This window comes from Phodopus roborovskii, unplaced genomic scaffold (genome assembly GCF_943737965.1).
Source record: "Phodopus roborovskii unplaced genomic scaffold, PHOROB, whole genome shotgun sequence".
In the NCBI taxonomy this organism is placed as follows: Eukaryota; Metazoa; Chordata; class Mammalia; order Rodentia; family Cricetidae; genus Phodopus; species Phodopus roborovskii.
The window spans coordinates 439,297-466,140 of record NW_026126417.1 but is presented as its reverse complement, the minus strand read 5'-3'; the positions used below and the strand labels follow the sequence as shown (position 1 = coordinate 466,140).

Sequence of the window (26,844 nt, the reverse complement as noted above, 5' to 3'; positions counted from 1 at the left end):
GCCTGCCCATGGTTTTCCTGTTGTCCTCATTAGACCTGCTTTATATCAAGGAAGAACAAGGGATCTCATTAGGAGGATAGACTGTCCACTCTTTCTTCTGGATTTCTTTGTGGGGATGTAGGTAGAGCTCATCTTAAATAATGCATATATGGTGAGTTATCTCACCTCTCCCTTTGGCTCTCCTTAGTAAACGAATCTCCCCTTTTCTTAGTTTCTCTGTGTGCTTGGCAACTCCCCTCCTCCTTGCTAATTTTTCCTTCAGTGGATAAACATAATTGTTGTGTATGGGGAATCTTGCTGTAATAGGCAGGCGTTCCCTAGGGGCACCACTTTTGAGAAAATTCCCCTGCTGGTTTCATGGCTTGTGTGTGTGTGTGTGTGTGTGTGTGTGTGTGTGTGTGTGTGTGTGTGTGTGTCTGTCTGTCTGTCTGTCTGTCTGTCTGTCTGTCTGTCTGTCTGTATTTGTGTGTTTGTGTCTGTCTCTGTGTCTCTGTCTTCATGTGACTCTCTACCCAAGTTAAATCACCAAGTGCTATTAATTCTAGCAATAACTCAATGGGGCCACAAAGAAAGGGCTATCTTTCTGAATGAGCTATGGGCTGATCCCAGATGTCAGGCAAGTTGCCTCTGTGAAGGTTTAGTTTGCTGTATATATTGAATTCTGTGGTTCTTTTTGCTGTGCATTTCTGACAACGGGGTGGGTGATTAACACTTATTAATGGAGGAAGTTCTAGGCTGTTAAGTCAGCTGGAGAAAATACCCACAGGTCAATTACAAACACTTGGGTTCCCCCTGTAATAAAATTATGTAGCTATGGGTCAGAAGAGTCCCTGAGCAGTATTGACAACAAATTCAAAAACCTGTGTGATTCTCTTCTAGTTTTGTTCTATTTTGCTTGACTTGCCTTGGTTTTGTTGTTTGTTCTGTTTGTTAGTTAGTTTTGTTTTTTGAGACTAGGTCTCCCTGTGTAGCCCAAGATGGCCTGAAACTTTCAGTTCTCTGGTCAAAGCCACCCAAGTACTGGGATTATAAGCATGCACCACCACACCCAGCCGAACCTTCCAGTTAACTCAGAGGCGAAGTTGGGCAATCTACACAGCTTCAGTTTTTCATCAGAAGCACAGACATGTGTTTCATTCAGGGTGACTGACATTCAGGGAGCATGTGACTTAGTAACCAAGGGAGCTGGGGAATCATGTGTCAAAGCCCCTGGGCCGGGTGCACAGGACTCGACAGATGCGTACATTCACTTATCCACCACAGTGCAAAGACGAGCTACTAGTCACAGCCAGAGCTGCCGATTGGTCTTGGGACTTTTCCTCCACGTCACAACTTGAAAACTAGCTCTCTGGTGACCCATGGAAATACTGTTCCTGTTGCCTTGTGCAGATAACTAATTGGAAGCTAAGGAACCCTCAGGAACGCGAGTACTTTCTTGTAGAATGAACTAATAGTGAAGGCCATAATTCTTGAACCCAAGATTTATTGTGAGTGAGAAAGCTCTGGCCCAAAGTTTAATTTGCCTCCCTATTTGTTACGACTTGTTAGTTTGACTCCACTGCACCAAGAAGACGGCTGAACCCCCAAGGCTCACAATGGTAGCCAGACATTTTCAGTATTTTAAGAATCCTCCCTTACTCAGTTAAAATCAATAAGTAACAGCAAATGCAAGGATACAGAACCCATTTGACTTAAAATAAATCTCATTAATTCTGACTTTCCATACATTTCCATAGTTAAACATTGTCATTGTTCATGAGGAAAAAAGACTAGAATGAGACAAATGGGAAGATTACAGTAAGCATTCATATCCTTAACGTGAGGTTGGTTGTTAATGAGAGTTCAAGGTAACAAAGCTGAAAATATGTATTTTAAGGTAACTTTTTATTCCGTTAGATACATCCCAGTTCTTGGTCCTATGAATATATAACACCGTTGCCATAGTAAATAACTGCTGCGAATCGGGTTACATTCCTGACGTCTTCCCCACTCCTTATTAAGAATGTAATTTGTCTTTTTTATTTCAATAATTATGTCTGGTCAGTAAACCATAGAAACTTTTAATTTTTATTCATTGTCCACTATACTTCTTGGTGTGTTCCTGGCCCAGCAGCCACCTCCCGTAGTGGTGGCAGTTCCTTGTTTTCACTCTGTTGAAGTCACATTCTTTTCAACTTCTACCCCTCTGCTTGTGTCTGTGAACATAGCTCCCATCAGATTGGCTGTTTGATGAGATGTGAGGCCTGACCCCCAGCACAGAGGACATCCTATTCTTATTTTATTATTATTTATTTTTTAATTATTTTTTTATTTTACATGTCGATCCCAGTTCCCTCTCCCTCCCTCTTACCCTCTCTGCCCCCTCACATGCACCCTGACCACCCTCCCCTCCCATCCCTCCACCCCAATTCCACATGTAGAGCAATGCCATCCAGGTAGGGTCATGTATATCTGTCAAGTCATTTGAAGTAGGGACTAGGACTTCTCTCCTGTCTCTAGGTTAAGGCAGTATCCCTCCATGGGGGATATGGAGGACATCCTATTCTAACCTACTCTGTTCTCTCTTTGTAAGCAGATATCCTCAGAGTCTTTGTCTCTACTTCCCTTGGTATCACCACCCTCCCCCACCCCCATGCTTTGGCTACAGCATCTCCTAGTTTACAGGCCCCAGAGAGATGTCTTGATCCTTCTTGTCCACTGTACACTGTGAATCATACTCATTACTCCTGAGACTCCGCCCTTTCCTTCTTCCAACCCAGCAGCCTCTCTCTGGGTATCATGATTCTCCTTTATTCCTCTGCTGCTTACAGCCTAGGCTGTAGCTGTGAGTTTACACTCTTAACCTACATTCTCATCTGCTTTAACAGAGATACGGCTGTACTTTGAAAAATGATCCAAAGACATGGGGATTTCCTGTCATTCCAAAGCAAGTGTCCTTTCCTTTGATAATCTGTACCTTTTAAGAATCTGGGATGTCTGCTGTGTAATTTATTCAATTACTCACATTTGTCATTGAATACCCTATACCTGATTATGTCCAGCATGGTCTAAAGATTATAGTGGATATACTGAACAACCCCAGGTTGGTCTTTTTAACTAATGTTCATTAATTTGAGATGTTCTTATAGTTCACGTAACTGTACATTTATTAATTTGGAAACATGGTCTGCTCTGCCACTTAAGGATTCATTGCTATTGTTTCAGAAATATTATGAATCCTTTTCTTTTTTTTTTAACTTTCCTTCCCAGTATATAGGAATCATAACAAAAAAAATAAGTATTAGGTACATCTTTATAAAGAAATTAAGGAAATATTTGGATGTACACTTTTTAAAATTATGTAACAGAGTTGTAAAATTGGACTAGGACTAACAAGTATGTTTTCCCTTTACCCAAAAAGACAAACTCTTGTCCCATGATTAAGGAGATAACTATAATGATAATCACAAATTTGAATAAAATATAAATCAATTATGATTTTACTATAAAACTTTTAAAGTCTATTAAGTAGTCTGTCCTAACACATAAAAATTGCTATAGCCCTTGAATGTTTCAAATGCCTAACTAAAAGCCAATTTACAGAATTTGAAGGTGTGTCTGTGGATGGATATGCAGTGAAGAGGGAGGTGATGGCAACTCAAAGGAAAATACCGTGATCCATTTCAAAACATATTTATGCTAAAAGTTATTTTAGTATCGCTTAGCAGTTATGTCAGATTTGCTGCATTTAAGCAACCTGCATGCAAATAAAAAAATTTCAGATCTCGTTCTAAAAGCTGAGATGCAAAATGCAAAGCTTTTGTTTTCATTCTGACTCAGTGGATTATGATGTAATAGGGTCTGTCGGGCAGGCGGTAGGATCACCAGGGCTCTCCTGGGATAAGCCATCAGCACACCTCCACCTTCCCATTGTTTCCAGTCAGTCTTTGGGACTCACTCAGCTTCTCCAGGACCATCGTCCTCCCAAACACCATGTCAGTGTCTCCTAACTACTTCCGAGAAGCATTTTGCAAAGAAAGACTATTTTCTCCTGACTGCAAGAAAAGAAATTGTATTTGCAGTCTAGTTAGTGATTTAACTTGAGTAAAATAAGAGTCCACTTTTCCCCATGTTCTCCAGAACACAGAAGGAAGTGACCACAGTGTAACCCACACTGACTGCCCCTAGCACCTCAGTGACACCCCCCCCAGCATGACTTTTCATTTGCTTTGGGTAAATTATGTCATATACAGTTTTCCAGAGAAAGGGACACACACACACACACACACACACACACACACACACACACACACGCAAGCAAGCAAGCAAATTGAGAGTCCAAACCATTTTCTTAAACTAATGATGTCTAGTCCTTTATAAATAAATATAGAAACTTTTTAATAAACTTAATCAGACTTAATCAGATTATGATACACACTCGGAAAATGAAGATAGAACTTGAGAAAATCTGTACTCTGAATCTGTAGAGGTCTTTGGGCTACTGCATTTAAAATTTTGAGTAGTGTATCTAATCAAAATGAAGATGCATATTGGAAGCTTTTGCCACTGTAGTATTTTCAACTGTATGTTTTTCAAAGGTTTATCTTTTTTGTTTATGGTGTGCTTGTGTGTGTGTGTGTGTGTGTGTGCGCGCGCGCGCGCATGCATGCGCACGGGTACGCACGCACACATTGGGGTTTGTGCACATGAGTACAGAGCCAGTGGAAGCCAGGGGAGGGCACTTGATCCCCTGAAGCTGTTAGAGATACTTGTGAGCACTTCACAATCGACACTGAAAACCAAACTTCAGCCCACTGCGCTCCTAACCACCAGCCTTCTCTCCAGTCCCATACACTTCACATTCTTATTCTTGAATTCGTAATATTAATCTTATAAAATTAAGTGAAATTTAATAAAGAAAACTAAGTCCCATGTGCTAACCAATTTTCAGACTATGACAGAGTTTGAGTATCATACCATAACTGGAAAAGGCTTTTCTGTATTCACAGTATCTTTCTTCTTCCTACACATACCTCTCCATCTTTTCTGAAATGCCAGGGTCCCAGGGTGGCAGCTACCACCTGAAGGCATTCAAATGGAGTGGCAGCAAAACTGGCATGGGGATGGTTGGTCCTGCTGAAGGCAGATCCATCCAAGAGCCTGTGTGTCATATCAGTGACGTGAAAGACCTGTCCTTCCAAATGGCACCTGTTAGTCTGCTTCAGCCAAACTAATGCTTGGTCCATAAATAAGCCTAAAAGGCATTATGAATGTGTCTGGGTGATTGATCTGTGTAGCGTCTATCATGAAAACAGACCAAAGGCACTAGGGTTGCTTCCCTGTGGAAATCATGGTGGTAAATTGCCATTCGTGTCCCTGTTCCAGGCCTTGCTGATCACATTGTGGCTGTAACAACTTCACAGACTGAACTTTCAGTCTCTTGAGATCTTCAGCATCTTTCCTTAGAGTACAAATACAACTGTGCCTTGCTATGTAGCCTCATGCATTTGCTCTCACAGGGGATAGCACCGCTGTCAACCTTTCCCAACCCTGACTTCTAAGGCTTGCTACTGTTAAAAGTCTAGCTGGAAACACTTTTGTGTTAGCTTGAAAGGTAAGGGAGGAGTGCCAGTGTTGGGACATAACCTGCCATTAAGATTGACTTGACAGATTTAAGCTAGAGGGGAAATGTCCCAAACCTATTTTCTTATAACAGTTTGCTAGCAAAGTCCTTGGGCAATTTTTAACCCACCTAGCCTCCCCTGTAGGTGCCACGGGATTCAAAAGCTGGCTAGACTAACAGAGCAGCTAGGCAGAGGGACCCTGTGTTACTTTTCTGCCTGTCCTTCAACTATTCAACATTTAGCCATGCACCACCAAGTTCCAGTACTGGTGGAGACAGGGTTCTTTCTTCACAAAGCACACTGCCTCTTGAGATAAAGAAACATGAAACACAAATAAACATACAACTGTAACATCTTCTGAACTTAACATAAATGGAGTAATCATCTCATTTTGTGCCTGAATCCCATTGAATCACAAATCCTGTAACTCCAAGAAAAGTCCATACAGGCTTTATTTTACCATATATCTATCTGCATTTAATATTTTCAATGAAAGTCATATTGTTATTGGAAGGCATTTTTTTAATTTTTCATTTTTATTTTACATATCTGACCACCTACCCCTCCTATCCCCCCCCACTCCACATATAGGGTGATGCCTTCCAGGAGGGGTCATCTAAATCTGTCAAGTCATTTGGAGTAGGGACTAGGCCTTCTCTCCTGTCTCTAGGGAAAGGAGTATCCCTCCATGGGGGATGTGACCCCAAGGTCCTTTTGTGCACCAGAGATACATTCTGGTTCCACTGTCAGAAATCCCTTAGACTGCTTAGGCCTTCTAACTGAGACCCATGTTCAGGGGGTCTGAGTCAGTCCCATGCTGGATTCCCAGCTGTCAGTCTGGGGGCCCATTAGCTCCTCCTTGTTCAGGTCAGCTGTCTCTGTGGGTTTCTGTAGCCTGGTCTTGTTCTCCCTCTCTGCATCTGGATTCCAGTTCAGCTCAGTGTTTAGTTGTGGGTGTCTGCTTCTGTTTCCATCAGCTACTGGATGAGGGTACCATGATGGTAGATAAGTTAGTCCTCGATCTCATTATCAGGGAAGGGCATTTATGGTAGCCTTTCCATGGTTGCTCAAATTGTTAGTTGGGGTCAGTCTTGTAGGTCTCTGGACATTTCTCTAGGTACAGTTTTATCTTCAAACCTATAATGGCTCCCTCTTTTATGCTCTCTCTCTCTCTCTCTCTCTCTCTCTCTCTCTCTCTCTCTCTCTCTCTCTCTCTCTCTCTCTCCCCTCTCAATATTCCTCCCCTGACTCAATCTTCCTAGTCCCATGTGCTTTCCTCTTCTCCCCTTCTCTTTCTCCTGGTTCCCTCTCCACTCACTGCCCCCCCACTCCCAGTATGTTCAGGAGATCTTGTCCCTTTCCCCTTCTGTGAGGGACCTTATATGAATCTCTTAGAATCCTCCTTGTATCCTAGTTTCTCCAGCAGTGTGAATTATAGGCTGATGATCCTTTGCTCTATGTCTAAAATCCATATATGAGTGAGTACATACCATGTTTCTCTTTGTGTGACTGGGTTACCTCATTCAGGATGGTTTCTTCAAGTTGCATCCGCTTGCCTGCGAATTTCAAGATTCCATTGTTTTTTTTTTTTTCTTCACAATAGTATTCCATTGTGTAAATGTGCCACATCTTTATCCATTCTTCAGTTGAGGGGCATCTAGGTTGCTTCCAGGTTCTTGTTATTACAAATAATGCTGCTATGAACATAGTTGAGCACATGTCTTTGTGGCATGAACGAAGATAATTTGGAAGGCTTTAGACACATTAGGAATCTAAACTTTTTCATATTTAATATACAGTGAGTGACTCACGTAGTTCTAACTAACTGGTCATATTTGTTTCTTATAATCAAAATTCATTGTATACATGTGTGAAATTCTCAGGGAATTAATAAAAATATTTTTAAAGTAATAATGGATCTATTTTTGCAATAACCCTTTTTATACTGGACAGAGTAGGGGAAGTTTCTCTACTTTTGTATTAAATTTTATGCTATTAAGTTTCACTGGTTGGACAAGGGCTGCAGCCGAGCCAACAACCACACAAGAAGCAAAGGTCTTTTGTAAGCACAAGACACCATTTACTTCTGATATCAGCCTGCCTTGGCCTCAGCCCAGTCTGTTAGTTCAAACCCTAAAAATAAACACCTATTAATCAGCCAGTGGCAGCATGGGTGGGAAAGTCCTCTGACTGAAGGGCCTAAGGCTAACCTCAGTCAGTGGCTCCTCCAGTAACCTAGGATGAGAATGGGAGCAGCCAGGAATGTCTCTGTAAGAAAAATCTCAAGCCTAGCAAATGTTTCAAGTAAGCCTGTTACAGCTCTCCACACTGATGGTAGGTTTTTCCCTTGGCCACGTCCAAGCACCACCTGAACCCGCTGCTTTGTGGGCTCCATCCTAGAGACAGCTAGTGAGGCAAAGCTGCAGGTTCCTTCAGAGTCCAGGGCCAGCCCTGCCTTGTTTGACTTCTAATCAAAAAAACAATGAAAAGGGAACTCACGCCTGGAAGTCCTTATCATCATAAAATTCAGCTAATGACTCCTTGTGAAGTTCAATAAAGTTGCCATGTAACTCACTAAAGGAAACTGCTCGCTGTTCACCTTGTGCCCGCCGACTCTTCGCAAGGAATACAAATCGGAGGAACCCCAGGGAGCCTCAGGAAACTGTTTATATATACTTTGTCTCAACCCCTCAGGAAAATTGAGCCTGCAGTATGGTTTCCTGCAGTATGGTTTTCAGTTGGGTTTTTTTTTTGAATGGCAGCCTTTTTTTCTGTATGTGGTGGGAGTAGGGAGGGGACGGTTTGTTTTAGTGTATACATTTCTTTAATGTGTTTACCCCTAAATAAGTGAGCTGCAGTAGATACTGTGGCCTCACACAAAGTAAATATTTAACTCAGGGATTCCACACAGAAATGAGCCTGGGTTCCGCGCAGGAGGGCTGCCCTTGGGCAGAAAGTGCTGCCCGTATTCCTCGTCTACTCCATAGTTCCCCTTGGCCTCAGTGCACCTTCCTCTGTGATATCAGTCCTCTGCTCCCACACACCTGTCCAGCTGTGTCTTCTGAAGTCTCGCTGGCTTGTTCTAGCGTAAATCTTCTGTTGTCGTCCACATCTGTGTCTTCTGCCTTTGCAGTGTCTTCCCTTTCTTTTTCCCCCTCAGCCTTGACTAGAGGACTTTCTCTGGAGGCCATCATCACCCCACCCCACCTCACCCTCACCCCTGCACAGAGCTCTCCCTGGCCTCTCCAGATGGAGTGAAGATTGTTTCTCCAGGCAGCTTAGCTGCTTTAAATTCGTCTCCCTTTGTCCTAGTGTTTGAGCCTACCCACACAGCTGGGAGCGCCAAGAGGGCAGGATCTATCCTGATGTTTTGGTTCTACCTGATAGCTTCCTTGGGAAGGCAGAAGATGGTTCTCTCCCAGTTTACAGATGAGAAGGAAGCTAGCTGCTCTCTGCAGGTGGGAGGTGGAGTAGTTAGCTAGGTATGCCAATGGCTTCGGTGCAATCCTTTCTGCTCTCTGTGTGTGGTTCTGAGCATGTCACCTGTCAGCCTCAGCTGTATGAGGACCAGCTATATCACTGTACAGTTGTGGAAATATAGTGAGATCTATGAAGTACTGTGCCTTTAGCAGCCAAGGGATGGAGCAGGACTCACTAAGCCTCATCCTGTCCTTTGAGTGCAGGCAAGCAGGATTCTTTATTCACTCTGGGTCCTGCAACTGTTAAACTGTTACTCTAAAAATGAGAGATAGGGTCCTATCTCCATATTTCTGTATTTGTCTAACAGAACAACTTCATTAACCTCTAGGAAACAGAGGAAGACTTAGAAGTCAGTGCTGGCCACTGAGATTCTCTCTCTCTCTCTCTCTCTCTCTCTCTCTCACACACACACACACACACACACACACACACACAGAGAGAGAGAGAGAGAGAGAGAGAGAGAGAGACAAATACTCCACCCCCAAAGGCCAGTTTCATTATTCTAAAAGTTCCCTATGTTCTATCAGGGACTGGGCTAATCCCAAACCAGCTATCACTGTTTCTCTAATTATCTGGAGATTTTGTTACTATTTTTAATCTTCCTTCTAGAAACTTTAAATCATACTTTTAAAATGATTCCTTAGACTGCGACACTTGGGAGAACAGGCCCTGCACCTCACGTGCACAACACAGTAGAGCTGACCCTGTTGGTGGATATGTGGGTGAGTCCATCCCAATGTTGTGAGCTTGGAAGAGCTGTCCCCAGTACTCATCTGTCTTGTGGCAGCATGGATGGAGGAGAGATGTCACGTTTCATCATGCCCTCCCCACACCGACACCTGAGTCAGGTGGCAAAGCTGGCCCTGTGGTCATAAGAGCCAAGAGCTTTCCCTACCCCTCATCTGCTGCAGCACTCAGGAGAGTAGTCCCTACACCACACCTGGGTAACAAGGTAGAGCTGGCCCTGAAGATGTAGGTGTGGGAGATCTGACCCTGAGGACAGAAAAGCTGGAGAACTGAACCTGCCCTCTTACTCATAGCTACAATAGTGCAATGCTGGAGAGCTCACCCTGATGATGAAAACGGGAGAGCTGACAGGCTGACCAACCCTGTAACTACCCAGGCCCAGAACCAGGGTTATGAGTTGGCCCACCCCAACATCCACCCCATCTGTGCTAGTGCATGGGGAATGGGGCAGCGGGGTGGTGTTTTTCCTGTGGACCCAGGCTGCAATGACACAGCGGGATGTCCAGGAAGAGTCCCAGAGAGTGCCCAGTGTCAATGGTGTAGCAGAGACCCGGAGCCTTGAACCAGACCAATGATTCCTTGCAATAAATGCCTGCATGTAAAAATGTATAGATAAGTGGGTTTACTGCATGACTTACTATATCACACTGCAGCTTCTACTACGAGTTTTTTTTCCCCCCTTTTTGTTCTCTTAAATTTTGTTTTGTTTTCTGGGGGCGGGTGGAGAGATGGATGGGATTGAGATGTATGATGGGAAAGACACCAAGAATTTAAAAATAAATAAATAAATGCTCCTTAGTCTGCTTAGTCAAATAAAATACCAACTCTGCAAGCCTGAGAACTGAGTTCAGATCACAGGCACCCACAAGAGAACCAAATGCAACTGAGGACATCTGTAATTCAGGCAGTTGGGTAGCAGAATTGCAGATCCCTGAAGCTCATCAACCAGCCAACCTAGTAAGATCAGTAAGCTATGGGTTCACTGAGAAATCCTATCTCAACAAATAATGTAATGAGTGATCAAGAAAAAAAACTAACATTGAACTCTGGCCTTTACCCACATGAGTATGTACACATATAAACAAATACATACATACACATGCAAAAAAATTAAAAATGTGTTTTGGTTTTTTTCTAATTATAGCTTTATCACTGTAAGAAACAATACTAAGCATGCCAACATAACTACTGTTAAATGTGTGATTTAAAGCATATTGGTAGTATTGTGTAATAGATCTCTAGAATTTTATTATCTAGACAGACTGAAACCCTAGCCTCTCCTGCTCTTGGCATCTACCTTTCTATTTTCTGTGCCTATGATTTTGGCACTGAAACATTGAGGTACTTGACATGGGCACAGCCATGTCAACAACACACATTCACTCAGGACTTCACTCATTCTCTGTGGTTGAGCTGTTTTGTGACATGTGACAAGACTTCTTTTTTAAGGCTGAATAATATTCTATTGTTGTATACAAAACTTTCTTTATCCATTTATCTATCTATCAGGAGATATTTGGGTAGTTTTGTTCTCTTATTTTCAAAGGAACATTGAAACCATTCATCCTAAAGATCTATTAGTGTTGGGAAGGCTTCAAAATGCTAACCACAGGAACTTTTCTTTGGATGGTACAGTGAAACTGTAAGACATCACACTGAATTTGATTTGTGTAGTCATTCTTTATGTCACTTGGTACCCAAACACAAAACTAGGCAATGTGGTATCAGGTCTCCAAGAGCAGGAATGTGTACTGAAAGAACATTCCAGTCATTGGCAATGTGAAAGTTTTCTCTCTAGTCTTGGAGTTTTGCCTGGTCATAGGAAACACACCATCTCTTATTTTCAGTGGCAGGAACAACTAAGGGAGCTGCCATCCACTCTGTGGCTTCAGAGCTGAGCAAAAGTCCACAGTAGATCTAAACAGCTGGTCAGGATCTTGCAAACAGGGTGATAATAAATGTGTTTAAGTTAAAGCCAAGAGCTAATACTCATGCCCTGAAGCCCAGGATACACTTTATCAATGGGGAAACTAAGACACAAAAAGATTTTTAAAATAAATCTATAAGTGGCCCTATCTAGTATCCATATTTCATAAAGAAAGGCTATATCTACTGTGAAAGACCCTTACCTTGAGACTGGAAGGGAGAGGGATTTCACAGCCATGCTTCAAGGTCTGGGAGAGTCATCACAGGAGGCAGTAGGATTCAGTTGCTCAGTGAAGGAGCCCTGTGTGGGTCACATCTGGACTGGCTTCTCCATTGGACAGCATCATGGTTTCTCTCCTTAGACAGGTAAGCTATCCATCCAGTGCTGGCTAGTTTTATGTCAATTTGACAGTCTACAACAGTGATTCTCAACCTTCCTAATACAATTAATACAAATCTTCACATTATGGTGACCCCACCGCCACCATAAAATTATTTCATTGCTACTTCATAACTTAAATTTTGCTACTGTTGTGAATCATAATGTTAATATCTGATTTGCAACCTCCAGAGGGGTAGCAATATACAGGTTGAGAACTGCTGGTCTAGTCATTTGAGAGGAGGGAACCTCAGTTGAGAAAACGCTTCCATAAGGTCAGAGTGTAAGCAGAATTTTCTTCCTTCCTTCTTTCCTTCCGTGTGTGTGTGTGTGTGTGTGTGTGTGTGTGTGTGTATGTGTGTGTGTGTGTGTGTGTGTGCACGCGCACACGCAGTGCAGTGTGTTGTTTGGTTGTTTTGTTTTGTTTTGGGGTTTTTTTGTTTTTTTGTTTTGTTTTGTTTTGTTTTTTTTGAGACAGAGTTTCTCTGTTACTTTGGAGTCTGTCCTGGAACTCACTCTGTAGATCAGGCTGGTCTTGAACTCACAGAGACCTACCTGCCTCTGCCTCCCAAGTGCTGGGATTAAAGGCATGTGCCACCACCTCCAGGCAGGGCATTATCTTAATTGGTAACTGATGGGAGGGTCCAGCCCCTTGTGGGTAGTGCCCTCCCTGGGTTGGTGGTCCTGGTTTCTATAAAAAAGCAGGCTGAGCAAGCCATGGGAAGCAAGCCAGTAAGCAGCACTCTGCATGGCTTCTTCATCAGCTCCTGCCTCCAGGTTCCTGCCTTGTTTGAGTTCCTGTCCTGACTTCCTTCAGTGATGAGCAATGATGAGGAAGTGTAAGCCAAATAAACCCTTACTTTCCCAACTTGTTTTTTTTGGGGGGGTTTGGTTGGTTGGTTGGTTGGTTTTTTGTTTGTTTGTTTTGTTTTATTTTATTGTCCTGGTGTTTCATTGCAGTGAAGTAACACTGTTGTAATCTTTAAAAAGGCAGCTTGAGAGAGAAAGATCCCATGTAACAGAGTAAAGGGAAAGGGGGAGGGGGAAGACTAGCCTTTGGGGACAAGAGCAGTGGGAGAGAGGAAAGAAAGGTATGTGGGGGAGGGCAGACAGACAGGAAGAGAAAGAGGGATGGGAGGTGGGCAGGGCCCTTTGAAAGGGGAACTTGGTGAATAGGCTCAGGTGGCTCTTAGTGGCAGCAGCTGGGGGCATATTTTGTTAGAACTCCAAAGGCAGGCCAGTGCAAATGCCTAATACTAATAAGTACTAACTAGGACACCAGCCTTACCACATCTCTACTTCCTCTAGTACCAAGGATTGCTTCTGCTTAGCTGGCTCATTGCAAGTATTAGCTGAGATGACATGTACCACAAAAACCAAGACCAGACATAGTAAATGGTTAACCATTATTAATCCTCTTCTTCATGACCAGTTCAGCACGAGCTTATGATGCTTCCTCAACAAATGGATGAGCAGTATGAATGCAGTCACAAGTGGTACACATGCAGGCAAAATACCCATAAAATAATAAACGGATTTTTAAATAAAGCTGTTATTTCTAACCCTTGGGGCTTTTGTTTTAGTGATATAATGTAAATAAGGATCTTGACAAGAATATCTGAGACATATCAAATATTTGATCGGTACTGCTGACTCTTAGGATTGTGGTTATGTTTTTAAAATTACTGCTTATATCATTTTAGTCAAGTAGTAAAATTGTGTGTCTTCTACCAGTCTCAAACAGAGCTAGCATGCCAGAAAAGTAAGACTGGAGCAAACTCTGCCCTGGGCTAACTGCAGAGACATCACACTGACAAGAACACCTTACTCTGGTTGTATTAGAAAGAAATAGAAGTTGGTTCCCGGGCTCCTAAAGCCCAGGACCGATGAGTGACTGGCCTTCCTCATAGGAGCAGCCCTGCAATCAGCCTCTTATGTTCTGGCACTGCAAGTGCCTGCACTCTGGAGTAGGGCAGTGGGCTTTTCAGCCCCTCACCAGTGTCCCTCTTCCCTGTGCAGTGTCCTTGGCTCATGGCTTCATTCTCTGACTCCATCACTAATTAAGCTGAGCCTCTAAAACTCTTACCAGGTTGCACCTTCACTGAGGTAGAAACTGACTTAGACATTTTTATAGCAATAAATTGACCTTTCAAGTTCACATTCATATTTCCCTTTTTGCTTTCCTTTTCTTTCTCTTGTTTATGTTCTGCCTTTATTTGGGGGAGAGGCGGGAGGGGGGGTGGCTCTTTGTGGAGAAAGGCAGGTTATAAAGACATGGAAAGCCTCTGGCCATATGATTCTCTTGGGGGGGGGGGGACTGTAAACCATGGTGGAAAGAACAGCAGAGTGGGTGTATATTGTTTTGAAAAGAGAAGCTCTGAGGCCTGCAGCCCTTTGCAAACCTGTGTGACACCTGTGTTTTTGGTCAAGGAGGACAAATCTCTTTGTCATGCACATATCTGTTTACTTTAATAGTCAGATATCTCTTCACATATCTTAAACTCCTTAAGGTATCTGGAAAGAAAAGAACAAAAAAAAAAGGTGGAACAGTAGTACTTTATTTTGATTGATGTTTTTACAACCTTATCATCTAGATAAAAGCAACTGTAAACAAAAGCCTACCTAAATTGACTGTATTTAGAAGAAGTAAAAGCCATCTGTGTGCCGCAGTGGGCTTCAGGGGTTTTGGGGATTCTAGCAACAAATCCCCACAAGTCCTTACAGCCAAAGCCTGCAACAGTACTGCTTCCAAGGCTTCCCCCAGGCCTGAGACCATAGCCTCATCGCCCCATGGCAATCTACAAGGCACAAGGACCTACTAGCAACCACAGCAGCGAGGCAAGGACAAAGTGGCCTTAACAAGGCTGATTCTCTTGCTTGTAAAAGACAGATTCTCTTCCTTATATAATAGAGTTATCATCAAAAGGGTTGTTGGGGGTTTTATTTGGGGGCAGGTGTGCAGGGTCCTGCAACAGAGCCATTCCTTCACAGTATCACACCCAACTAAACCAACACCAACTGAGTACCATGTGCCCTGAAATGTGAGTGGCATTCGGTTTACCTGATCCTTTTTTCTTAGCTTCTAATTTGTTTTTCTCATTTCCAGCATTTTCTTTCATGGAATATGGAAAGTGGGGCCATTTTATTTCGGGGGTGGGGTGGGGTGGGGAGATGATTTGGTTAGCAAAAGAGACTTTTCCTTCTGATGAAATATTTGCTGTGAAGAGGAGACAATTTAACTACTCATTCAGAGCAAATTGGGATCTTGCATAGCTCAAGCGTTGTGTCACACTTGCTTAATGATAGATTTACAGGACAAGTACACATCAGCCTAATCCCTTAGTTATTTGACTTTGCCAGGGATGAAGATTTTGATTTTTTTTAAGCAGATTTTTATATATTCAGAACCTATAAATCTCCCAGTGCCTTGAGATAAATGTCTCACTGAACTCTGAGTTACCTTGCAGTCTTTAGCGAACTGAGTCAAAGTAAAAGAAACTCCATCTGTCCCATTCCTAATAAGACAAGTCTACCTGGGGGAGGGGAAGCATATTTGGCAGTTTCTCTGTAGTACACTATTTTCTATTTAGTGATGCATTTCTAATCTTGAAGTTGGACATGAGAACTTGGGAAATAACCCCAGGATTTACCAGAGCGAATCAGTGGGCAGAGTGGTCAGCACCGGCAATGACTGCTGCTTGTCAGCCCAGGCTTTGCCAATCCAGTGATCACTATCCATTATGCCTGTCATATCAATTATGAATTCTCTGACACCAAACACTAAATCAGCTGAAATGATGGGTTTGCCTTTGGCGTGTTTCCCTGGGGAAATAACTGAGAAAACATGTAATAATTCACACAACCAATTTTGTAAACCACCCCCAATTTTTAGAAGAAGGCTGAGGAATAAATTCTAGGTGGAGGGATGTGATTTGCACCCAAGTGCTCCTCAAGTCTTCACTCATTCTCAGTGCTTTGGTGATTGCAAACTGGATGTGACCTTGGCATGATGTGACTTTTATAGGTTTCTGTTTCTCTTGCTGCCACACTGCTGCTGTCCCATCTTCTCCCCATCCAAGGATGTGGGCTGTCTCCTGCTCCTGGCATCCTTGTTTGGGCATGCGCTTCAACCAATCTTAATCATCTGAGAAGACTGCCCCCACCCTCCCTAGGTCTCTTGGGAACCCTGACCTCATGTTTCCTTCTCTCCACTCTTAATGAAAGGATTGAGAAAAAATTTAAAGGACTAGGAGATGAATAAATACAACATCATTGAGAACTCAAACTTTTCTAGGAAGACTTAGCAAAGAACACATCATTGATCTAATTATTCTTTCCTGTGAACGCTTTTGCATTTGGTTTATTCAATAAGCTCCATGTCCATTTAAATGGAGATAGATTTGTTTCAACATCATCATGAAGTTGTCTGCCACTTGAGGTGCAAACCTTTTCTGTGGCGTCTTGTTGCTTGCTGTACAGGTTGAACATGCAAGCTTACATGTGGGTTCCTATCAAGTAAAATCAGAGGAGCTGGCCCAGACCAGACGTAGATATCTATCCAAGAAAACAGGCAGTAAGTATCTTCTGCTTTTGCCCTGTTTCTCTTCTTCTGAGGAACAGTTTGTAATGGGATTGAAAGATGCAAGTATGGCATCTAAGAATACTTAACATAGTACAAAGGAAGTAGAAGATAACCATTTTTCCAGGGAATTTGCTGTGGACTTGGCAATGTCCAGTCATGTAAACATGGAGGAGATTTCAGGTCATGTGGGTTGTGTTTGTATATGGACCTGTCTTCAATATAAAGCACTGTTTATTTTATTCATGGCAAGAAAGCCTGAAGTGAATCGGCATGTTCTTTTTTATTTTTTTAAATAATTGTTTATTTTCATTTCGTGTACATTTGTGTTTTGCCTGTGTGTATGTCTGTGTGGAAGTGTTAGGTCCCCTGAAACTGGAGTTACAGACGGTGTTGAGCTGCAGTGTGGTGTTGGGAATTGAACCTGGATCCTCTAACAGAACAGCCACTGCTCTTGACTGCTGAGCCAGCTCTTCAGCCCCTACTTTTTTCATTGTTAAATCTTATAGGAAACAAATTGCTTATTAAAGATGAGACTGTCAATTTGGGTATCTTTGTGGGGGAGTGAAGTTTAATTTGTTTTGATTTGGGGGTGTTTTCTCTCATTGTTCTTTTGGGTTTTACTTTATTAATTTTGTTTATGGTGGTTATATAGTCCAAGCTAGCCCTCGAACTTTTTGTGTAGACAAGACTCATCTTGAACCCATTCCTCCTCCTATCTCCCCATTGCTGGGATTGCTGGTGTATACTATTAGCTTTACATGAAGTTGTGTTTTTAATAGCCAAGATCTATGAATTAACTGAGAAAACCCATGAGTAAGTTTCTCTTTCTTCAGTTATTTTAATTTGCAAACATGGACCTACTAAGCAAAAAAAAAAAAAAAAAGGGGGTAAATGAACCAAGTTATTGTAATTTTTTCATTCCTAGATACTGTGAAAAGGGATATTTGCTATTTGCATTGTGCATTAAATTGACCATAGTGTCAGAACCTCGCGATGTTATAGTACATGATCCCTAATCTGTTTTCACTGTGCATATATTTACACAGAGGCCTAAGGACACATACTTTCCCCATATACACACGCAGGCATGTTTCACTTGGACTGAAAAGTTATTTACAGCTCTGTCTGGAGATACATACAACAGTGATTAACAAGTGCACAGCCAATCTACAACATGTAGATTAAAAACTAAATAAACGGCTAAGAGTTTATTTTCAAACAATTACAAGATGTTTTCTATTTCTCCTTCATCCTGAACTATGTGTTTGAAAACAAAGTCTTCATAAGAACCACATGCAGGTCTTTGGACTGTGAAACAGGCCGTGTCCCACAACCACATGCCTGCACACATCCTCAGGAGATACCATAGACCTCACACAGTCACTCAGAATGAGAAAGAAAAGTATGTATGTGATATGTATCATGTATATTATTCTCTGATTCCACTTTTTCTAGCTTTCATTTAATTTTACTCTGGGAGTTGTTTTAAGGAATTTTGTTTGGCTGTGAATTGAAATTGAAGATTTGTTGTTATTATTTAATGAAGATTCTTATGGAATCCTTCAACCAATGCTTAGTTGAAGCCCCAATTTCTATATACACACAGTCTGTCACACACACACATACATGTATACATATGTATGTGTATCTTTTTCTCTTCAAGCTGAAAACATAGATACAGCAATTTAATGACACAAGTATAAGATTCGAGTCTATGCTAGACATAGGAGCAAATATATATGAATGGCTGGTTAGGTAGGTATATAGATGAGCAGATAGATGACAGATAGATAGATAGATAGATAGATAGATAGATAGATAGATAGATAGATAGATAAAGGGACTTTAGAATTCACAATGCTAACCCTGTTCAACAAGACTGAATCTTCTCTGGAAGGAGGCAAATAAGCCAACTCCACATCCCAGAGTTTCTTGGGCTTCTGCTTCTCTCTGCCTCTGGAAACTTCCCCCAGCGTCTGTTTCTATTGATCTATACAGACTGCAGTAGTGCATTGCTGAGCCCCTTCACCATGGAAGCCTTTCTCTTGTATGATCTGGACACAGTGGCCCTCCCCAGCTTACTTCCCCTGGATCATCAGGGGCTTTCAGCACACTCCTTCAACCGTAGTCATTTTCTGTTTCTTTTTTAACCTGAGTTACGGGTTGCTTTTTCTATGTACTTCCTGAACAAAGTGATCCAGCTCTAAGTGAGGTGCTAGACAAACTTCCTAATGTAAGGACTGCTCAAGATTTCCAGACAGGTGGCTCCTGGGCCCTGTACTGACTCTTAATGAGTAGCCTCTGTTTGTCTATCTTTTCCAGGTGTTATAAATATTTTTCAAAGTTGAATCACTCTTGTAAATTCTTGTGTAAACATGAGGCATAATGAGAGACAGTATAGTGTACTCATTATTATCAGAGCACCCTATGGAGTCAGGTAGCTTGGGCTCAAGCCTGTCCTTTTAGTGTCCAAGTTTCTTCTGTAGGCTGAATATAATTGTGTTAGATATTTTGTTGTTGCTGCTGTGGTTAAAAAAAAAAAAAAAACAAAAAAAAAAAAAAAAAAAACACCCTGGCCCATCTCCATCACAGAGAAGTGGCATAGTAACAGTCAGGCATGGCAGCTGGTCAGGGAGTGAGAGCTTGCATCCTCAATGGCAACCATGAAACAGAGAGCGCAGTCTAGAAGTTATGAAGTCTTTTTTAACTTCAGATCCTACCCCTGGTAAAGTCATTTTTCCAGCAAGTCTTCGCCACCTAAACAGCCAAGCAGCACTATTAATTCAAATGGGGTGTTCAAATGCCCAAGATCATGAGGAACATTTCTCACTCCAAGTGCCACAATGATCAAACATCCCCTTGTGGGTTTGTAGTGCTGTTCATGTGGCTTGTACACGTAGAAAGGATTAAAATACCACCTGTTGCAAAGTAAGCACTGAGTACATCCTAATTGCATTTTCTTTGGGGTTATTGAGATCAATGTGCTTATGTATATTTAAACAGACAGACTCTTTACAGATCTGACAACTGGCCAAACTTCTGTCCAAAATAAATTGTTAGAAATGAGGATATTAAACTGACTCCCAAAGTCCACTTGGGAACTAACTGGCCTACTTTGGTCAAATGATACTGAATATTATTATCAGAAATCTTTAAGTTCTTCTATCTACCTTTTTTCCCAACCCTCTGTGAAAATACTGCCTCCAGGAAAAGCATGAAGAGAGAACTAGTAGGCCTTCCTTTCTCTGTAAGTCATTAAAAGCCACCTGAAGGAGTTCTGCATTTCGGGATCCTGGGGAGCCACTACAAGGAGACCCTTTAATTTCATAGAGGAGGAAGCATGTTCTGCCTGACGTAGGGACCCGAGTTTTCTTGGATTTCCCTAGTAGCTATAGTAAGCCTTCGCCTGAATGACACAGTTGATAGGGTTTATCCCATATTCTATGGAACATTTGCCGTCTGCAACCCCCAGGACCATCTGAAGATAGCTCGGTTTTTCTGGAAAACTTGGGATTTCCTCACTGAAGGACCATTTTTAATACGCTCTTGGTGACAGTCTTTAAAAATACTTCGCAGCTTTCACTGCCTTTTTAAAACTGAACAAAATGTCCCCAGCATCTGTTTTTCCTAGACTGTCCCCAGCATCTGCTGAGAGAGACAGTCTGCCCCAAAACGGAACAGCCATGGGCTGTCACTGCTGCTGTGACTTTTTCCGTCTCTTCCCCAGTCGTCAGCAGTCATTGACTTTAGCTGGCTGAGTGTCCCACCTTAACGAGCCTCTCACACCCTTTGTCACCAACACATACTTCACATTTGTAGCTTTAGGAACTCTATAACAGCATAACAGCAAGACCACAGAACAGGAAGAAACATGGAGGAAACCCTGTCTGTGTAGCACCAGCGCCTCAGGCACGCAGCAAGGGTGGGGGACTGGTGCACAGCCAAGAAGCTGTGATGGCTGAAGACAGAGTTGCTCAGTAACAGGAGCTTGCCTGGATGTGTGTAGTTGGTGCTCACTGATAATCTCCTTCTGTAGGAACGCAAAGGTTCATCTGTGACTGGAAAAGCCGATCTGTACCCGCCAGGACCCTCCGTGCTGCATATGTGGAGAATGGAAGTTGATGTATGCTTAACCCAAAATCTACAGTGAATATTTGAGTTAGCTATCTATCACTGTGAACAAATTGTCTCTAAAACTGTGGCTGTGAAAAATAACACACATCTTTCACAATTAGGACTACATGTACAGCTTGGCTGTAGACATCACACTGCCAGGCCCTCAACAGTCGCAACTCAGTCATTTCCAGCTGTGGTAGTGCAGGGTGAGTCTCACGTAAAGACAGACAGGACCTTTCTCTTTCTCCACCTCCTGAGTGGCTGGCTGAGACCATGCCCAGTTCCTCATCGTGTGAATATCCCCCACTTGGCAGTTGGGTTCAACATACAAGGCAAACAAGCAATAGAGAGAGCCTTAGCAAAACAGAGGTCACAGCCTCTGTAACTTAATCATAGATGAGACAGCTTCACTTTTCTACTGTTAAAACAAATCCATAGATCCGTGGTTCAAATGAGAATGTTCCCCATAGGCTCGTGTATTTTAATACTTGGTTGGTCCCCAGTTGGTGGCACTGTTTGGGGAGATCTGAGAGGTGTGGCGTTGCTGGAAGAGTTTTCTAAGGATAGGCTCTGAGAGTTTTAGACTCTGCTAGTTCTCTCTCTCTCTCTGCTTGGTGGTGCTTGTGTTTGAAGGCCTGAGCTCTCAGCTTCCTGTTGCAGCTGCCATGCCTGCTGCTTACTGCCATGCTCCCCTGCCATGCTCCCCTGCCATACTTACCCCTCTGGACCCATAAGCCCAGAAAGACCCTTCTTTTTTTAAATTGCTTTGGTCATGGTGTTTTATCACAGCAACAGAAAAGTAACTGATATAGGCAGTGACTACATAAAGACCTGAGTTCCAACAGGCAGGGAGCACTGTGTCTCTTCATCTCACAAAGAACTCCAGGTCCACCCTCACCGGAGCCTCCTTTCTTCCTGTCCAAGACATTGGTAAGACTGCTCTCGGTACAGGGAGTTCTGAATGGGTCCTGATGCAGTTGCTAAATGTCTTTCCCTTCAGCTCACTCTTACTGTGAAGACAAGCCATATATACAGGGCCAGGTTAGTTACAACTTTACTAAGTATTTTCACACATCTTCAGTGTGACTAAGTGTTACCCACTTCCTCGGTGGGTGTTACTCACCTGTGCAAGACACATCCAGCTATGGCAAAAATTGGAACCAATTAGAATGGATATGCAAATCTTCAAAACAAACAAAAACAATTTTTGTCCTGCACAAGATAACAGCTGTGCTTTTCAATCCCATCAACTTAGAAGAAACAAAGCGACTGAAAGCTGCTGTGAGATCTATTATCAACATCTTTAAAATAGCACAAAATACATCCACTGTCCCCCCTCCAACTGAACACAGTGCTTGGTGGATAACATTCTCCTGCTGTCTCTTCATAGCCCCTCAAGGGTCTCTGGTCCAGATTTGAGAATGTCCAGATTACAGCCTAGAGTAGGCCCAGATACACTGACAGCCACAGGAGCTCAGTGGGTGACAGAAAGGAAGCAAATAGGCAATACAAGAGCACCTCACACAGTGTTCTCCATCTTGATACACAACATTTTTGAGGACTACATTGAGCTTCTGCACACTCAGTGAAGAGGTGGGTGTGGCTCTCTAGAAACTCGGTGGCACAAGTGTGATGGTCAGGGGGCATGGCATCCTGGAGTCACAAAGAGTGGAGACCATGGCAGTCTAAGGACATTAGTTATATCTGAGTGGTGGGGGTGACTGAGCCCCTGTGTATGTAGCTAAATCAGTTAACTTCTCAAAAGAAGGGGATTTTTGAAGATTTGTGTGTATAATGACACCTTTGTAAGCTGACAGACATTATTTAGTAATAAGTCCCCCTTTCATGCCTTTGAGGTCTATGGTGGCTCTTGACTTGCCTATCTTTCTCAAGAGGTATTTGTTAAATTTACCAAATTGGTGGTATCTTATTTGTAAACAGATTTACTTGTGCAGTCATGACTCCCATCCTAGTGTCTGTTCCTCAAGGAAATACAAACTGCATTGGGAAACCCTTGATGACCATGAGAATAGGGACAGTCAAACTATGGTCACCCATGAAAAGGCACTGAGTGCCTCTGGCCAGCAGAAGGCTCAGCACCAGTGGTAGAGCATTCTCAGATCCAGGCTCTGGATGCTGTTGTTTTATTGTTTCTAAGACATGGTCTCACACATTGCTTAAACTGGCCTGATGTGGTCAGCTCCTTCAGAAACAGTAATCTGCCCAAAGGCTGTCTTGCCAGCCAGCATCCAATAATCAATCCCTAGACCCTGAGCTTCTGGAAAACGTCAGAAAGCACAAGGAAGCAAAGCCAGATTCGATCCTGCCCTTACAATTTCAAATTTGTCACGTTCTAAAATCCCTTTTACTGTTGTCACTTATGAACCCTGTAATGTTAAAGTCCCTCTTGCAGTCAGTACAGACAAGAAGAACTCATGTTTACTCGTTTTTACTTAATCAGACAAAATCGTTCCATCAGGTTTTGAGCTCATGAGAGCGCTGGTGTTTCCTACCTCCCACGAGAACCTTAAAGGTAGATAGATGGTAAAGTCTTCTTAAAATAAATAAAAAAAAATCAAACCACCCCCAGATCCAGGCCGCTGTCTGTGGGAATCCTGGTCATGAACCACTACTTGAAATATTCAGGTTCACAATCCTGCCAAAACCTTTGTGGGTTGCCAGATTTCAGTGGCTGCCTCACAAGTGGAACAAGCCATTTTCTTGAGCATCGAGGTGTCCCCCCAGCCTGGCCTCTCTGCCTACAAAGTGCCATTTTCATAAAGAGCTGTCATGCTCCATGTCCTTTGGCTTGTGATTTAGCTGCTCAGGGAAAGTGCTGGCTGCTGTTGCTCGCTCCGTGCTGGTGATGTGTGTTTTTTGTTTTATTAAATCTTTAAAATACTGGGCTTGTTTTTACGACCCCCATATTTTCTTTTGTTCTTCTCCATGACTGGTTAGATCACACTTCTGCTCCCTTAGTAAAAATATCAGTGCCTTTCTGAAGAACACTGTGGGCTCCAGAGTGGTTGTCTAATAAAGTAGACAAATGTGTGGAACTTGCTATCAGATGCATGGAGGCCTTGGTGTGGGTACATTGCAGTGGATAGTTTAGGGCCTACTGTGAGGTCCACAGGGACACATGTCTTTTGACTCTTACCAGATTTGCCTTGATAATGCTGACATCATTTGGCACAAATCTCAGAACTTTTTATGAAGTAAAGTTTACCAAATGGCTTTTATTTCCACTATGGACAGTGTGTATGTGTGTGTCTGTGTGTCTGTGTGTGAGTTTAAAGATTGCTAAAAATCAGTCTGTTAAGTGGAAGGCAGCTCTTGTTCAGGTATGAGCTTGGATGTTCAAGTCCTGGTGCTCACATCCAGTGCTCAGAGAACCTAATTCTTCTAACTCAAAGTTGGAGGAATAAGAGAGCATCCCCACCTACCCTAACATCTCACAAGACCCAGTTCACAAGAGTGTCCCTACACAGAGGAGACTCAAAAAGACTGAATTAACTTTGAATGCAACTGGGCTAACCCAGCCCATGACATCCAACTGAACTTGTTCCTGTGTTACAGTGTCTTTCAGCCCACTCTGTACTGTTAGTTTTGGCAAGTGTGCCACAGCAGATAATAAATCATGGTAGGAAAAGGCTTTTGGCCTGGCATGGTTCAGCCTGCTGTGATATTGGAATACAGAAAGCAGTTCTGTTTTTACACATCCTTTCACTAACCCAGCATTCATAATTTATGATTTCACTGTAAAATTCCTTGCAACGCTACACCAAAAGTAGTCTTGCCCTTTAATTAAGTACTCTTGGTAGAGAAAATGAGAAGTTGATGTGCAAACTATCTCTCTGTGCCCAGTGATTGATAGTGATTACATCTTTATGAACCCAGCCTAAAGGTCTCAACTTCCTGATGGGTGAAGTCGTCTGTAGGGTCACTTCCTGACTGGAATCAGTGGCTGCTAACAAAACCAAAGATAACTCAGAGGGCATAACTTTGGCATGTTGATTTTTTTTTAAGCCTCCATCTGCCTGTCCATACTTGGTCACAAGTCTCTATGACTGTCCCTTGTGTCTGTGGGAGCTTACAATCAGATTTCACACTATCTCCATGCATAGGTTGCGATGCAAAGAATGGAGTATTGGGTAGAGGTCTCTTCAAGGCATCCTAGTTTGACATGCAGATATTCTTCTTTTTAAGTTAGAAATAATGAATAACAGGAGACACTTCTGGCCACACTGGTCCTTGAATTAAACCTGATAGCCAGGGAGAACCTTAATCTGTCCATTAAGTTATTTTCCAAATGTTTTGAGACATTGTCCTGCTACACAGCCCAGATTGGCTTCAAGCTGATGATCTTCCTGCCACCACTCCTGAGTGCTGTGACAATAACTATGCACCATCCCTCTCAGTTGTTTGAACATTCTTTTCCTTCCTTTGTTAAAAGTAGGCAAGTTTAATTTTTAAAATAGTACCAGGAAATATTAGCAGGCCAGTCTCCCTAAGCCAGGTGTCCCCAGCCTGCCCCTGATTCTACTTTGTTGTATCCCTCCTCAGCTGAACAGTGATTAATTGCCTCAGCTCACACCCACAGCCCTTTATTGAAAGATGTTACAGGTGAGTCTAGATCTACTGGGCTCCTGGAAAGCAAACAGATCTGTCTGGTAGCAACAGTTGCATTAAGTGAACACATAAGTTTGTACTCAGCTGCCTACCATCATCACAATAACAACCAAAGCAGGCTAGTATAATTATACTCACTTAACTGTCTTTTCTCTATGCCTCCAAGATGTCTTCTTTCTGGACATGCATGACACTTTCTGATGTTTTTACAGGTTTGGACCAGGCTTGGTCATCTATTGGTACGGATTTATCCAGGAACTGGACTGCAACCGGGAAAGGGGCATCCTGCTCAAAGCCTGTTTCCCCACAGACATTGTCACCTTATGCCATAGCACAGCTTGACCCTGAAGATCCTGGAAGAGAAGCCGGAAGCAATGTTACTTTCCTGCAGTATAAACTTCTGGCAACATCTGCCCTGAACTTCAGCTGAACCCTGCATCTCTGGACAAACATATCAGGAGTTTCTGCTTTCCTTCATCCCTAGCTGATGTGAATAGCCAAGAACTCCGGACACAACCCACTCATTATCAGCATCTCTGTCTCTGACACAGTTAGTTTATAGATAGTCATACTCTTGCTTCCTTCCGAACGCTTTCTCCTTGTACACTGAACAGAAGGAAAGGTACAGGGCTGAACGGTGGGATTTTTCAATTCTCTCTGTTATCGAATCACTGCCTTATTTTTTCTTCTAAACCTCCATGCATATTCTCTCTCTCTCTTTCTCTCTCTCTTGTCTCTGCATGGATACACTCTGGTACTAAGTGTTGCATTAACATCAGGGAATAACCTACCACAAACCTAGAAAAGCTGGAGACAGGAAGTCTGTAAATATGTGTTCCTTCTCACCTGGGACTCAGCATGGCTGGACAGGGACGTTATCTGTCGAGCCTTATGGCCTCCTGACGTGTGGCATCCAGCCATACTGCAAAAATCCCTCTTGATGAGAATTCCTTGTTTTCATAAAGCTTATTTGAACACCAAACATTTCACATTGATCTCACCTTCAAGTATGAATTCTTTGTGTCTGGCAACCATGCTGCTTTGGTTTGGGACTGAGGCAGAGGACTGACATTCAGCCTCCCGGTCTACTGCCAGCCTCTACAATGTTGACCACTATTTTTATGAGATTTTTAAAAGTACATTCATACATACTTCTTTGTGTCTGCATTTCATACCAAATAATCATATAACACTCAAATAATTTAGACATTATAGTCAGCTTTGAATGAATTAAGTGTACCAGGAAAATCCTAGAGTGATTTTTAAATAAGCAAAATAAAAGACATTTTATATTTATTCATTTTAATTTATTCACTTTTATATCCTGCAGACTAGACTTCAGTCAGAAGCAAAACATCAATAAAATAATTATAAACCTATCT

General features: G+C 42.5%; 1 protein-coding gene across 4 annotated transcripts in view; it reads left to right on the top strand.

The window, feature by feature from the left end:
- The window catches only part of Cdin1 (CDAN1 interacting nuclease 1), a 205,256-nt gene extending 178,946 nt beyond the window's left edge, over positions 1-26,310 (top strand). For 2 of the 4 annotated variants that reach the window (XM_051183770.1, XM_051183769.1), the window contains one exon: positions 25,675-26,310. In XM_051183770.1, coding sequence (XP_051039727.1) covers positions 25,675-25,892 — 218 coding nt within the window. In that variant the 3' untranslated portion in view covers positions 25,893-26,310. The remainder of the gene's footprint in view (positions 1-25,674) is intronic. The other 2 variants (XM_051183768.1, XM_051183771.1) reach the window with 1 other exon arrangement.
- The last annotated feature ends 534 nt before the right edge of the window (positions 26,311-26,844 follow it).